We start from the raw sequence: 15,421 nt of genomic DNA, 5'->3' as shown, positions 1-15,421 counted from the left end.
GGAGTTCTGCCTGGAGAAAAATTACTTTCGATTTGAGAATGAGTACTTTTTACAAATTATGGGCACTGCGATGGGGTCGAATATGGCCCCATCGTATGCCAACATCTATATGGCTACGTATGAAAAATACAATATTTCTCTTGTTAAGTGTATCCAGTCCACGGATCATCCATTACTTGTGGGATATTCTCCTTCCCAACAGGAAGTTGCAAGAGGATCACCCACAGCAGAGCTGCTATATAGCTCCTCCCCTCACTGCCATATCCAGTCATTCTCTTGCAACTCTCAACTAAGATGAAGGTCGTAAGAGGACTGTGGTGTTTTATACTTAGTTTATTTCTTCAATCAAAAGTTTGTTATTTTTAAATGGTACCGGAGTGTACTGTTTATCTCAGGCAGTATTTAGAAGAAGAATCTGCCTGCGTTTTCTATGATCTTAGCAGAAGTAACTGCTGTTCTCACATATTCTGAGGAGTGAGGTAACTTCAGAGGGGGAATAGCGTGCAGGTTTTCCTGTAATAAGGTATGTGCAGTTAAAATATTTTTCTAGGGAATGGAATTTGCTAGAAAATTCTGCTGATACCGAAGTAATGTAAGTAAAGCCTTAAATGCAGTGATAGCGACTTGTATCAGGCTTATTAATAGTGTATTTCTCCAACATTGGTGTGTCCGGTCCACGGCGTCATCCATAACTTGTGGGAATATTCTCTTCCCCAACAGGAAATGGCAAAGAGCACAGCAAAAGCTGTCCATATAGTCCCTCCTAGGCTCCGCCCACCCCAGTCATTCTCTTTGCCGCTGAACAAGCAGCATCTCCACAGAGATGGTGAAGAGTATGTGGTGTTTAGTTGTAGTTTTTTATTCTACTATCAAGAGTTTGTTATTTTAAAATAGTGCTGGTATGTACTATTTACTCTGAAACAGAAAAAGATGAAGAGTTCTGTTTGTGAGAGGTATATGATTTTAGCAGCAGTAACTAAAATTGTTTGCTGTTTCCACATAGGACTGTTGAGATGAGATAACTTCAGTTGGGGGAAACAGTTGGCAGACTTTTCTGTTTAAGGTATGACTAGCCATATGTCTAACAAGACTGTGTAATGCTGGAAGGCTGTCATTTCCCCTCATGGGGACCGGTAAGCCATTTTCTTAGTCTCAAACAGAATAAAGGGCTTAATATGGGCTATAAAACTGGTAGACACTTTTATGGGCTAGATCGATTGCTTTATTTGGGCATTTTATACAGCTTGATGTTGAAATTCACACTTTATAAACTTTGGGGAACGTTTTTTTACGTCAGGCACTGGTTTAGACACCTTCCCAGTCAGGAAGGGCCTTCTCTGTAGTAGGCAGAGCCTCATTTTCGCGCCATTACTGCGCAGTTACTTTTGAGAGCAGGACATGCAGCTGCATGTGTGTGGGTCTGGAAGTAGTTGAAAAGGTTCCTAGAAGGCTTCATTTGGTATCGTATACCCCCCTGGGTTTGGTAAAGTCGCAGCAAAGGCTGTAGCTGGGACTGTAGAGGGGTTAAAACTGTAAACGGCTCCGGTTTCCTCATTTTAAGGGTTAAAGGTCTGAAATTTGGGGTGCATTGCTTTGAATGCTTTAAGACACTGTGGTGAAAATTTGGTTAAATTTGAACAATTCCTTCATAGTTTTTCACATATTCAGTAATAAAGTGTGCCCTGTTTAAAATTTAAAGAGACAGTAACGGTTTTGTTTTAAAAAATTTTTTGTACTTTATTGACAAGTTTAAGCCTGTTTAACATGTCTGTGCCTTCAGATAAACTATGTTCTGTATGTATGGAAGCCAATGTGTCTCCCCCTTCAAAATTGTGTGATAATTGTGCCATAGCGTCCAAACAAAGTAAGGACAGTACTGCCACAGATAGTAAAGTTGCCCAAGATGATTCATCAGATGAAGGGAGTAGACATAGTTCTACATCATCTCCTTCTGTGTCTACACCAGTTTTGCCCACGCAGGAGACCCCTAGTACTTCTAGCGCGCCAGTGCTTGTTACTATGCAGCAATTGACAGCAGTAATGGATAACTCCATAGCAAATATTTTATCCAAAATGCCTGCATTTCAGAGAAAGCGCGATTGCTCTGTTTTAAACACTGTAGAGCAGGAGGGCGCTGATGATAATTGCTCTGTCATACCCTCACACCAATCTGAAGTGGCCATGAGGGAGGTTTTGTCAGATGGGGAAATTTCTGATTCAGGTAGAATTTCTCAACAGGCAGAACCTGATGTTGTGACATTTAAATTTAAATTAGAGCATCTCCGCGCACTGCTTAAGGAGGTGCTATCTACTCTGGATGATTGTGACAACCTGGTCATTCCAGAAAAATTGTGCAAGATGGACAAGTTCCTAGAGGTTCCGGTGCACCCCGGCGCTTTTCCTATACCCAAGCGGGTGGCGGACATAGTGAATAAGGAGTGGGAGAAGCCCGGCATACCTTTTGTCCCCCCTCCTATATTTAAGAAATTATTTCCTATGGTCGACCCCAGAAAGGACTTATGGCAGACAGTCCCTAAGGTCGAGGGGGCAGTTTCTGCACTAGCCAAGCGCACTACTATTCCTATTGAGGATAATTGTGCTTTCAAAGATCCTATGGATAAAAAATTGGAGGGTTTGCTTAAAAAGATTTTTGTACAGCAAGGTGGTTACCTCCTGCAACCTATTTCGTGCATTATTCCTGTCACTACAGCAGCGTGGTTCTGGTTCGAGGAACTAGAAAAGTCGCTTAGTAGAGAGACTCCGTATGAGGAGGTTATGGACAGAATTCACGCACTTAAGTTAGCTAATTCCTTTATTTTAGATGCCGCTTTGTGGTTAGCTAGATTAGCTGCGAAAAATTCAGGGTTTGCAATTATGGCGCGCAGAGCGCTCTGGCTAAAGTCTTGGTCAGCGGATGTATCTTCCAAGACAAAATTGCTTAATATCCCTTTCAAGGGTAAAACCCTTTTTGGGCCAGAATTGAAAGAGATTATCTCAGACATCACTGGGGGTAAGGGCCACGCCCTCCCACAAGATAGGCCTTTCAAGGCCAAGAATAAGTCTAATTTTCGTTCCTTTCGCAATTTCAGGAACGGACCGGCCTCCAACTCTGCAGCCTCTAGACAAGAGGGTAATGCTTCACAAACCAAACCAGCTTGGAAACCGATGCAAGGCTGGAAAAGGGTAAGCAGGCCAAGAAGCCTGCTGCTGCTACCAAAACAGCATGAAGGAGTAGTCCCCGATCCGGGACCAGATCTAGTAGGGGGCAGACTCTCTCTCTTCTCTCAGGCTTGGGCAAGAGATGTTCAGGATCCCTGGGCACTAGAAATAGTTTCTCAGGGTTATCTTCTGGAATTCAAGGAACTACTCCCAAGGGGAAGGTTCCACATGTCTCACTTATCTTCAAACCAAATAAAGAGACAGGCATTCTTACATTGTGTAGAAGACCTGTTAAAAATGGGAGTGATACACCCAGTTCCAACCGTGGAACAAGGAATGGGGTTTTACTCAAATCTGTTTGTAGTTCCCAAAAAAGAGGGAACTTTCAGACCAATTCTGGATTTAAAGATCCTAAACAAATTTCTCAGAGTGCCATCGTTCAAAATGGAAACTATTCGAACAATTTTACCTACAATCCAGGAGGGTCAATTTATGACTACCGTGGATCTAAAGGATGCGTATCTACATATTCCTATCCACAAAGATCATCATCAGTTCCTAAGGTTTGCCTTTCTGGACAAACATTACCAGTTTGTGGCTCTCCCATTCGGGCTAGCCACTGCTCCAAGGATTTTCACAAAGGTACTCGGGTCCCTTCTAGCGGTTCTAAGACCAAGGGGCATTGCAGTGGCACCTTACTTGGACGACATTCTGATACAAGCGTCGTCTCTTTCAAAGGCAAAGGCTCACACAGACATCGTTCTGGCCTTTCTCAGATCTCACGGATGGAAAGTGAACATAGAAAAAAGTTCCCTGTCTCCGTCGACAAGAGTTCCTTTCTTGGGGACAATAATAGATTCTTTAGAAATGAAGATTTTCCTGACAGATGTCAGAAAGTCAAAACTTCTACATGCTTGTCAAGTTCTTCACTCTGTTCCACGACCTTCCATAGCTCAGTGCATGGAAGTAGTAGGGTTGATGGTTGCAGCAATGGACATAGTTCCTTTTGCGCGAATTCATCTAAGACCATTACAACTGTGCATGCTGAAACAGTGGAATGGGGACTATACATACTTGTCTCCAGTGATTCAAGTAGATCAGAAGACCAGAGACTCACTCCGTTGGTGGCTAACCCAGGATCACCTTTCCCAGGGAATGAGCTTCCGCAGACCAGAGTGGGTCATCGTCACGACCGACGCCAGTCTAGTGGGCTGGGGCGCGGTCTGGGACTCCCTGAAAGCTCAGGGGCTATGGTCTCGGGAAGAGTCTCTTCTCCCGATAAACATTCTGGAACTGAGAGCGATATTCAATACTCTCAGGGCTTGGCCTCAACTAGCAAAGGCCAGATTCATAAGATTCCAATCAGACAACATGACGACTGTTGCTTACATCAACCATCAGGGTGGAACAAGGAGTTCCCTGGCGATGAGAGAAGTGACCAAAATCATAAAATGGGCGGAGGATCACTCCTGCCACCTATCTGCGATCCACATCCCAGAGTGGAAAACTGGGAGGCGGATTATCTGAGTCGTCAGACATTCCATCCGGGGGAGTGGGAACTCCACCCGGAGATCTTTGCCCAGTTGACTCAATTATGGGGCATTCCAGACTTGGATCTGATGGCGTCTCGTCAGAACTTCAAGGTTCCTTGCTACGGGTCCAGATCCAGGGATCCCAAGGCAACTCTAGTGGATGAATTAGTAGCACCTTGGACCTTCAACCTAGCTTATGTGTTTCCACCGTTTCCTCTCATTCCCAGGCTGGTAGCCAGGATCAAGCAGGAGAGGGCCTCGGTGATCTTGATAGCTCCTGCGTGGCCACGCAGGACTTGGTATGCAAACCTGGTGAATATGTCATCGGCTCCACCATGGAAGCTACCTTTGAGACAGGATCTTCTAGTACAAGATCCATTCGAACATCCAAATCTAGTTTCCCTCCAGCTGACGGCTTGGAAATTGAACGCTTGATTTTATCTAAGCGTGGGTTTTCGGATTCTGTAATAGATACTCTGGTACAAGCCAGAAAACCTGTAATTAGAAAAATTTACCATAAAATATGGAAAAGATATATCTGTTGGTGTGAATCCAAGGGATTCTCATGGAGTAAGATCAAAATTCCTAGGATACTTTCCTTTCTCCAAGAAGGTTTGGATAAGGGATTATCAGCGAGTTCTCTAAAGGGACAGATTTCTGCTTTATCTGTCTTGTTACACAAACGACTGGCAGCTGTGCCTGATGTTAAAGCTTTTGTTCAGGCTTTGGTCAGGATCAAGCCTGTTTACAGACCTTTGACTCCTCCCTGGAGTCTGAATTTAGTTCTTTCAGTTCTTCAAGGGGTTCCGTTTGAACCTCTACATTCCATAGATATCAAGATGTTATCTTGGAAAGTTCTGTTTTTGGTTGCTATTTCTTCTGCTAGAAGAGTTTCTGAGTTATCTGCTTTGCAGTGTAACCCGCCCTATCTGGTGTTCCATTCAGATAAGGTTGTTTTGCGTACTAAACCTGGTTTCCTTCCAAAGGTTGTTTCCAACAAGAATATTAACCAGGAAATAGTTGTGCCTTCTTTGTGTCCGAATCCAGTTTCAAAGAAGGAACGTTTGTTACACAATTTAGATGTAGTTCGTGCTTTAAAGTTCTATTTAGAAGCAACAAAGGATTTCAGACAAACGTCTTCTCTGTTTGTCGTTTATTCTGGCAAGAGGAGAGGTCAAAAAGCTACTGCTACCTCTCTTTCCTTTTGGCTGAAAAGCATCATCCGATTGGCTTACGAGACTGCCGGACGGCAGCCTCCTGAACGCATCACAGCTCACTCTACTAGGGCTGTGGCTTCCACATGGGCCTTCAAGAACGAGGCTTCTGTTGATCAGATATGTAAGGCAGCGACTTGGTCTTCCTTGCACACTTTTGCCAAATTCTACAAATTTGATACTTTTGCTTCTTCGGAGGCTATTTTTGGGAGAAAGGTTTTGCAAGCCGTGGTGCCTTCTGTTTAGGTAACCTGATTGGCTCCCTCCCTTCATCCATGTCCTAAAGCTTTGGTATTGGTTCCCACAAGTTATGGATGACGCCGTGGACCGGACACACCAATGTTGGAGAAAACAGAATTTATGCTTACCTGATAAATTACTTTCTCCAACGGTGTGTCCGATCCACGGCCCGCCCTGGTTTTTTTAATCAGGTTTGATGAATTTCTTTCTTTAACTACAGTCACCACGGCACCTTATGGTTTCTCCTGTTTTTCTCCTGTCCGTCGGTCGAATGACTGGGGTGGGCGGAGCCTAGGAGGGACTATATGGACAGCTTTTGCTGTGCTCTTTGCCATTTCCTGTTGGGGAAGAGAATATTCCCACAAGTTATGGATGACGCCGTGGACCGGACACACCGTTGGAGAAAGTAATTTATCAGGTAAGCATAAATTCTGTTTTTAAAACGTTTGCTGGCATGTTTAATCGTTTTTTACATATGTTTGGTGAAAAAACTTATTGGGGCCTAGTTTTTTCCACATGGCTGGCTTGAATTTTGCCTAGAAACAGTTCCCTGAGGCTTCCCACTGTTGTAATATGAGTGGGAGGGGCCTATTTTGGCGTTTTTTTTGCACAGCAAAAATTACAGACATAGACACAAAAGGCTTCAAAAGTCGTATTGAGGGAGGTAAAAAGCCACAGTAGAGCTGTGGCAGTTGTGACTGTTTAAAAAACGTTTTTGTCATTTGTTATTCCGTTTTTGGTATTAAGGGGTTAATCATCCATTTGCAAGTGGGTGCAATGCTCTGCTAACTTATTACATACACTGTAAAAATTTCGTTAGTGTAACTGCATTTTTTCACTGTTATTTCAAAATTTGGGAAAATTTGTGTTTCTTAAAGGCGCAGTAACGTTTTTTATATTGCTTGTAAACTTGTTTTAAAGTGTTTTCCAAGCTTGCTAGTCTCATTGCTAGTCTGTTTAAACATGTCTGACACAGAGGAACCTACTTGTTCATTATGTTTGAAAGCCATGGTGGAGCCCCATAGGAGAATGTGTACTAAATGTATTGATTTCACCTTAAACAGTAAAGATCAGTCTTTATCTATAAAAGAATTAAGTTCTTTTAAAGGACATATCTCTGCTATGTCTATTCTTTTGCACAAGCGTCTGGCAGAAGTTCCAGACGTCCAGGCATTTTGTCAGGCTTTGGTTAGGATTAAGCCTGTGTTTAAAACTGTTGCTCCCCCGTGGAGCTTAAACTTGGTTCTTAAAGTTCTTCAGGGAGTTCCGTTTGAACCCCTTCATTCCATTGATATTAAACTTTTTTCTTGGAAAGTTCTGTTTTTGATGGGAAGGAGAATATCCCACAAGTAATGGATGATTCGTGGACTGGATACACTACAAGAGAAATAAATTTATCAGGTAAGCATAAATTATGTTTTTCTCCAGACAGAACCCCATCAGAATGTATCGTAGGTACATAGACGATGTCTTCATGATTTGGGGTGGTACCCCATAAAATCTTATTGAATGGGTTGAAGGGTTGAATGCCCTTGATTCCACCATCAGATTCAAAATGGAACACAACAATAACCAGATTCACTTTCTGGACCTGGAAATTTTCAGGGTAGAAACACCCAATGGTTATAAATTACATACCACTTTGTTTAAAAAACCCACAGATAAAAATTCTATTCTACATTATCAGAGTTTCCATCCTAGATTTCAGAAAGACGGTGTCAGTTCCTCCCAACTCCTGCGGGTCGTCCGGAACAACACGGATGACTCCCGAAAAGAGAGACAACTTGAAGAAATGTCCCAAAAATTTCTGGGGAGAGGATATCCACCGACCCTAATAAATCAACAAAGAAGTGAAGCAAGCAAACTCACCCAGAATCGCACAATATCAAAACGGATAACGATTGAACAGCCCAAGCGGATGAACTTCATAACCACTTATACTCCGGGATCTGGGATGCTCCAGAATGTGATTAAGGAACACTGGATGATGCTCTCTAAGGATACTAGCCTACCCTTTGTGGATGCTCCGGTACCCCGGTTGGTATACAAACGAGCAAGCAACCTTAGAGATCTACTGGTACTCAGTGACCCTACACACTGTTATGATAAACAGACATGGCTAACGAGAGGGAAAGCAGGATGCTACAAGTGTGGCAATTGTGTCACTTGCAACAATCTTATCACTGGAACATCCTTCCAACATCCCCACAACAACAAGAGGTATAAAATAAAGCATAGACTCTCTTGCACCTCGGAATATGTGGTCTACGCCATTATTTGCCCATATTCAAAATTCTACATAGGCAAAACGGTGACACCTTTCAAGGAACGCTTGGCAAACCACAAAACGGCAATCCGTCAGGCGATTGATAAGGGACGATCTGAGCAACCAGTTGCACGCCATTTTGCAACTGCAGGACATTCTGTCTCCTCGCTACGGGTGATGTTGATTGATCATGTGCCCCACAACAGACGTGGTGGGGATAGAGGACTAGCCCTATTAAGAATGGAATCCCGCTGGATTTTCACTTTGGACACCGTTGCCCCTCGGGGACTGAATGTCAACATAGACTTTGGCTGTTGGTACAAACACAAATGAGTTGCAAGCAACTGGGAGTCATCCAGTACTTAGTTTCTACCTACTCCTTAGGCGTGATGCATCTTGTATTAATTTAAACACATTGGGGGGCTTACCCTCCTTAGCTACTTCCCACACGCCTTGAGGACTGTGTTATTAGTTATTAAACTATGGGTTATTGTAGCGTTTTCTTTTCCAAAAGCTATATATACGGTTTGTTCTGCATTACAAAGTTAGATACCTTTTTTGTTAATATATTTTTATGTGGGGTTGATCTGATCACTCACTGATCGATATTTAGTCTATTACCTGTCATATTTACATCCGATTGCGCATCTGCTCCACACAGTTGTTTATGTTTGGTTGCTATGGTCCTGTGTGGTCACTGTGGATTCACCTGGGACGGAGGTAGCGTGATGACGTCACGCCGCGCCTATGGTGAACCCGGCAAACATTTTTGCCTTGTGAGAGTGGGTGTGTAACGGATGCATATACTGATTGGTCTGTCACTTGGGCTGGGTGGGTATTTAAGGTGTGGGTTTGTCCAGTATTTCACATTTGGTTTTGTACACCATTGACAAAGGCTCGTGTTTGAGCCAAAACATTTGGTTAAAATACTGCCAATAAAACGGAGTGTTTATGAAAAATCCTGTGTGCCTGCTTCTTTTGGATCCTGGCTGCAACACGGAGCCCGTCCGTGGGATTCATTGCTGTTCTACTGTCTATATATATACATATATATAGTATAGAGTAATATGGTTTGTCTTTCAACAATTGCCTCACATTTTAATTTTCCTCCATGCAGGTGCGTTCTTGGTAACACTACCATCTTGGCAGAGTTTGCTGGGGAAGAGGAAGTGAACCGCTTCTTGGCACAAGGGCAGGCCTTGCCCCCCACTTCCAGCTGGCAGTCTAACACAGGAAACAGCCAACCTCGAATTGGTGGCGGTGGAGGCTCACATACCTTAGTGCGTAATGACACTGCTCACTGGAATTCTCCTTGCCTGTCCACAAAGGGGGGAAACGACTTGCTTTGGGGTGGAGTCCCACAGTACTCAAGCAGCCTTTGGGGACCACCTGGGACAGATGATGCCAGGATTATCCGAAGCCCAACTCCTCTTAATACTCTCTTGCCAGGAGACCTGCTGGGTGGGGAGTCAATCTGAAAACATCTAGGAGGAATGAAACTCATTGCTGTAAACTCAGAGAATCCGCACTATTGAAGAATCTCAAAACAAACTAATCCCAACAATTGTGTTTATGCTCAAAGATGAATCCAATCTTCTTTCCATGCAGTATCTTCTTCATCCTCCTCACTGCATCCTTGCGAACTGTTCATAGTAACAGTATGGTGCAGTATATGAGAGGGGGAGGAAATAAAGGGTTAAGGAGAGGTTCTGAGTCACTCAGTTGGTCATCTTAGCTCTGTCCTTTTAGAATTTTTAAAATGTTAAAAGAAGAAAATAACGCTGCTTTTACTGGGACTAGAACATAAGGGCACTTTTCATATGACAGGGCTGGTGAGGGAGGGTGGGTTTCAGAATCTTATTTTTGAAATGAGCCTTGGATTTTAATGCACAGGTGTTGAAGCCTCTTAATTGGAAGAAAAGGATTGTGAGATCTGTGCATGTATGTGCAGGTTTTCACTTAATTTTGGTACTTGAACTCGCTGTACAATGAGAGCCTTACACAGAAGATCAGAATTTGGAGACCCACAGATCCGCCTATGCACATAACTGTTGTCCAGAGCATCTGCTCTTGTCATGTCATATTTTACAATCTAAAAACACTATTTTATTTTATATGCTACTAAGCATATCAGCTGATAGAGATACTTGAATGCAGGAGATCCCAGTAGTGCAGATATTTGTATGCTTGTTAAGAGAGACATCAATATATCTGCGTAGAAAGCATTGACAAAACTCTGTATCTCTTTGCACAGATGATAAACCTTAGCTTTTTCTGTTTCATAATAACCTTTAATGCTTTATTTTGATCTGCACAGCTCTGCTCCAAAAAACTATTTTATGATACTTTCCGGCACTGAAGGAGATATATATATATATATATATATATATATATATATATATATATATATATATATATATATATATATATATATAATGTATCCTGCGTGTACACAGAGGTCAGTTGCTTATTTATTTTATGGGGTTTTTTCTTAATCCGTTTTATTCAACTTTTATCATTGCACTGAGAATTTTCAGCACCACATCTCCAACCAGCGGTTGACCCAACAGAAAAATATATTACGAAAAAGAGAGAAAAAAAAAAAAGGAAAAAATAAGTTTGAGGAGGGGTATAAATATAGCAAATCTATGTTTACTTAAGAACTTAATTGACAAACAAAGTGTGCATTATGCTTATCTTTTACAAATGAAAAAACTGTATACCTTTCCATTGAGTCATCCTTGGGAAGAAAGTTATCTTATTTCTGAAGACTTGCACAAATTTGGTGGTTGTACTCGTGCTCATGGACTAAATGGGCAAAACCTGAGTTTCAGCCACATGCAGAACCCTGGCAGCAACACTGCAGATGCAGCAGATTTGGAACTGCTTTTAAAAGAAACTGAAGCCTGCCCTGGCTATATCCTGTTTACAAACTTTATGTTTTATGTTACTCCAAAAAGAAAAAAAAAGGAAAAGGAAAAAAAAATTATAAAACTGTAACTTAAAAAAAAAAAAAACTTCCATTGAATTTCAGATATCTATTTTAAAGTTTGATTAAAAAAATGTTCACATCTCGGGGAATTTACCAGGTTTTTTGTTTTGTTTTTCTTTTAAAGCTTACAGTTTCTGAGCAGATTTTATTTCCCCATTATTTTTATATGTACTTTTTTTTTTTTTTAACATTTTTTTCTTCAGCCATGGCAGAAAATTAAAATTCTTTATAGTCACTGTCTTGCACATGGTGGATATCTTTCTCAGGAAAATGTAACATTTCCAGAGGAGTGAATGCCACAACCATTTCATTGTATTTAAAAAAAAAAATATCTTTAGAAAAATATAAAAAAAATTAAAATAAAAAAACAATTTATCCAACTCCAAGCACTGAAACTATAGGATTGAAATAATTGAAGATGAAACCAGAAGAAGGCAAACGATTCTTGTTTGTAGCAGTTAGATATTTTACCAAATAATGGACTTGAATATTTTTTTTGCAGGAGTGCTTTACATGTTAAAGGAAACATTTTGCTTTACAATGAAATGAAAAAGACATGATTTTCCTGGATGGTTAGGAAAAGCAAACAAAACCCCAGCAGCCAGTAATTTAAGACAATTTTGCAGTACCTGTCCATAGTTGTCTGTAATGTGATTTTACATTAATGGAAAGGGGGTAATGTATAGCTTTTCATCAATGATTGAATAATTGCATGCTATTTGCCATGATGACCTGAGACTTGGTCTGCCTTCTGGGTCAGTGCAGCAGGGAAAGAGTAACTGACACCCTGTAGGATCTAGACCTATGCACAAGCCAAGTTAAAGGAGAGTTACCTTTTCTTCAATTGTACCAGGTTTGTAAAACAATTGATTGTCATTCAGAAATATCTAATTTTCCCTTCTGGTAAAGCAGACAAAGGGTAATATGTATAAAAGAATACAACCTGTATATTTCAAGCCCAAATTGTGTGTTTTATGTGCTGGGGTTGTCTTTTTATAATAAGATATTTTGTGTTCATAATGCTACCTCTGTCTACCATTAACTGCCCTCAGAGCTGGGCAGAGAAACAGACTGTGACATAGGATGTTATGGCCGCTCTTTCATATTTTAAAATTTAGTCTGTTACAGGCACTGGGACAATCCTTAATAATCCTCCACCTCATGTGCGTAGGGTTTTGTTTTCCTTCCTAAGATAGGGGAAGTCCACGGCTTCATTCCTTACTGTTGGGGAATACAACACCTGGCCACCAGGAGGAGGCAAAGATACCCCAGCCAAAGGCTTAAATATCCCTCCCGCTTACTCATTACCCCAGTAATTCTTTGCCTTTCGTCACGTTAGGAGGGGGCAGAGAAGTGTCAGAAAATTTGGAGAGTCCTGAAAAAGGGTATCTGCCCTTCCAGATAGGACTGGAGTTTTAAGTAGTCATGTCAACCTCTCAGTGAGAGTATTGATGAACGTTAGAGTCTGGAGATGCAGGGAAAGATTTTCTGTGAAACCATCCAGACTACTGCTAACAGCTCCTAAGCAATCAGTGTTGATGAGTTCATTGCCTGCTTTCTCTCAGTCAAGTCCATGTCAGGAGCGCTGCTATAAGACTGTCACACTTGAGAGGCTGTGTTCTGTTCCACAGCATAGATCCTAGAGGTTAGATCGTTTCAATTATTTACACATAAAATGCTATAACAGGGTCACAGTGTGGCTCCTTTATACCTTAATAGGATCCAGGGTTAATATCCTCTGAAGGGGGTTTATTGAACAGTTGGAGTTAATTAATCAGTGTATTAATTATTTACATGCTGCTTTGTGTGATTTTTTTTCCTGGGCTGATAGACTGTGTGTTTTTGGCTGGAACAAACAGGTTTCACTTTTAAGTTTCACTTTCGTTTTTGAAAGTGTTGCACAGCTCCTATTACTTGCATAACAGGGGAAGTACTGTCATGCACTCCATGTGACCGGGTGTGGTCTATGTTCATTTCCTCCATTCCGGCTGAGACTTGAACCTGAGGAGAGCGTTTTCTCTGTTAACTGTCTCGGTCTAGGAGGATGATGAGTGCCCCAGCCATTGGGAGTATAAAGGTGCATTTGTCTATAATAGAAAACATTTTTATTTGTGTCCTTCTATGGATGTAACCTGAGCTATGGAGGACTCCGACATGATAGAAGGTACTCCTTCTGTACTAAATCATACCTGTTTATATTGTGAGGTTTTTCCCGCCCGCTCAATTATGTTCCACATGCCTTAACACCGTTATAAAGTCTAAGAATGAAGACAAGACTGCTAAGGCTCTTAGTCCCTCTGAGCCGTCTACCTCTCAGGACTCTGCGTCCCGTGAGATTACTACCCTTGCTACATTATCCACTCCACATGCAGTTCCCCGTAGCACATCTACCTTTTTCCTGCAAACTTTGCCGTGCAGTTACAAACGGCGGTGTCTGTGGCCCTCAGTGCATTACCTCACTCTAACAAACGCAAGAGAAAGGTTAAACATAGCTCTCCTGACCCGGAGTCATCTAAATATCGGATTTAGCTATTACGTCCCAGTTATCCGATGATGAGTTAACCTCTGTAGCTTCAGAGGGTGAACTTTCTGGGTCGGAGTCCTCAGCATCTAAGCCTCCTGCTGCGGAGGCACCATCCTTTAGATTTAAAATTGAGCACTTATGCTTTTTATTAAAAGAGGTTCTGTCTACGTTAGAGGTTCCAGAGGCCGAGCTGCCTGAAGAACCTATGATACCTAAATTAGACAGACTTTACGAAGACAGGAAAGTCCCTTTGACTTTTCCTGTGCCGGTTAAGATGGCGAACATTATTAAGAACGAATGGGAAAGAATTGGTTCTTCCTTTTCCCCCTCGTCTACTTTTAAAAAGTTGTTCCCGGTCCCAGACTCTCAACTGGATTTATGGAGCTCCATTCCTAAGGTGGATGGTGTTATCTCTATGCTTGCTAAACGTACTACTATACCTCTTGAGGATAGTTCTTTGTTCAAAGAGCCGATGGATAAGAAAATGGAAACCTTTCTGAGAAAGATGTTTCAATATACAGGATTTTTGTTTCAACCGGCGGCTGCAGTTGCCGCGGTTGCCGGAGCAGCTACCTACTGGCGTGACTCTTTTTCGGAACTCATTGAGGTGGAGTCTCCCCTTGAGGATATTAGAGACAGAATTAAAGCTCTGAGAATATGACTTTTAAGTCCAGACTCCTTTCTCTGCCCTTCAAGGGAAAGATTTTATTTGGTCCAGGCCTGGACTCCATTATTTCTATGGTTACCGGAGGCAAGGGGGCCTTCATACTGCAAGATAAGAAGAACAAGTCTAAGGGACGATAATCTTCTAATTTTCATTCTGACAAATCAACAACAACAATCCTCCTCCAAGCCGGAGCAACCCAAGAGTATTTGGAAGCCGGCTCAGTCCTGGACTAAATCTGAGCAGAATAAGAAGCCCGCTGAAAACAAATCGGCATGAAGGGGCGGCCCCCGATCCAGGATCGGATCGTGTAGGGGGCAGACTGTCTCTTTTTTCAGACGCCTGGTTCAAGGATATACAGGATCCATGGCTCCTGGAGGTGGTATCTCAGGATTACAAGATAGGCTTCGAATCTAATCCGCCGTGGGGCAGATTCCTTCTCTCGAATCTGTCTACCAGACCAGAAAAGAGGGATGCCTTTCTAGGGTGCGTTCGGGATCTATCCTCCTTAGGAGTTGTTGTCCCGGTGCCTATTGAAGAAAGAGGTTTGGGGTTTTATTCAAACCTTTTCGTGGTCACAAAAAAGGAGGGAACTTTCCGCCCAATTCTGGACCTAAAGTGCTTAAACAAATTTCTCAGTGTCCCTTCTTTCAAGATGGAGATGATAAGGTCCATCCTTCCTGTAGTTCAGGAAAACCAGTTTATGACCACTATAGATCTGAAGGACGCTTACCTTCATGTTTCTCCACAGGGAAAACTTTCAATTTGCTGAGGTTTGTATTCCTGGACCAGCACTTCCAGTTCATTGCCCTTCTGTTTGGCCTTGTTAC

General features: G+C 42.1%; 1 protein-coding gene across 1 annotated transcript in view; it reads left to right on the top strand.

Annotated features, from left to right (window-relative positions):
* TNRC6C (trinucleotide repeat containing adaptor 6C) overlaps positions 1-10,758 on the top strand; it is a 1,532,250-nt gene extending 1,521,492 nt beyond the window's left edge. Inside the window, exon 22 of the mRNA XM_053709646.1 lies at positions 9,529-10,758. Within this exon, the coding sequence (XP_053565621.1) occupies positions 9,529-9,889 (361 nt within the window). The 3' untranslated portion in view covers positions 9,890-10,758. The remainder of the gene's footprint in view (positions 1-9,528) is intronic.
* Positions 10,759-15,421: the final 4,663 nt, after the last annotated feature.

This window comes from Bombina bombina, chromosome 1 (genome assembly GCF_027579735.1).
Source record: "Bombina bombina isolate aBomBom1 chromosome 1, aBomBom1.pri, whole genome shotgun sequence".
Classification (NCBI taxonomy): Eukaryota; Metazoa; Chordata; class Amphibia; order Anura; family Bombinatoridae; genus Bombina; species Bombina bombina.
The sequence above is the reverse complement of the archived record's forward strand: the minus strand, read 5'-3'. Positions and strand labels throughout refer to the sequence as shown.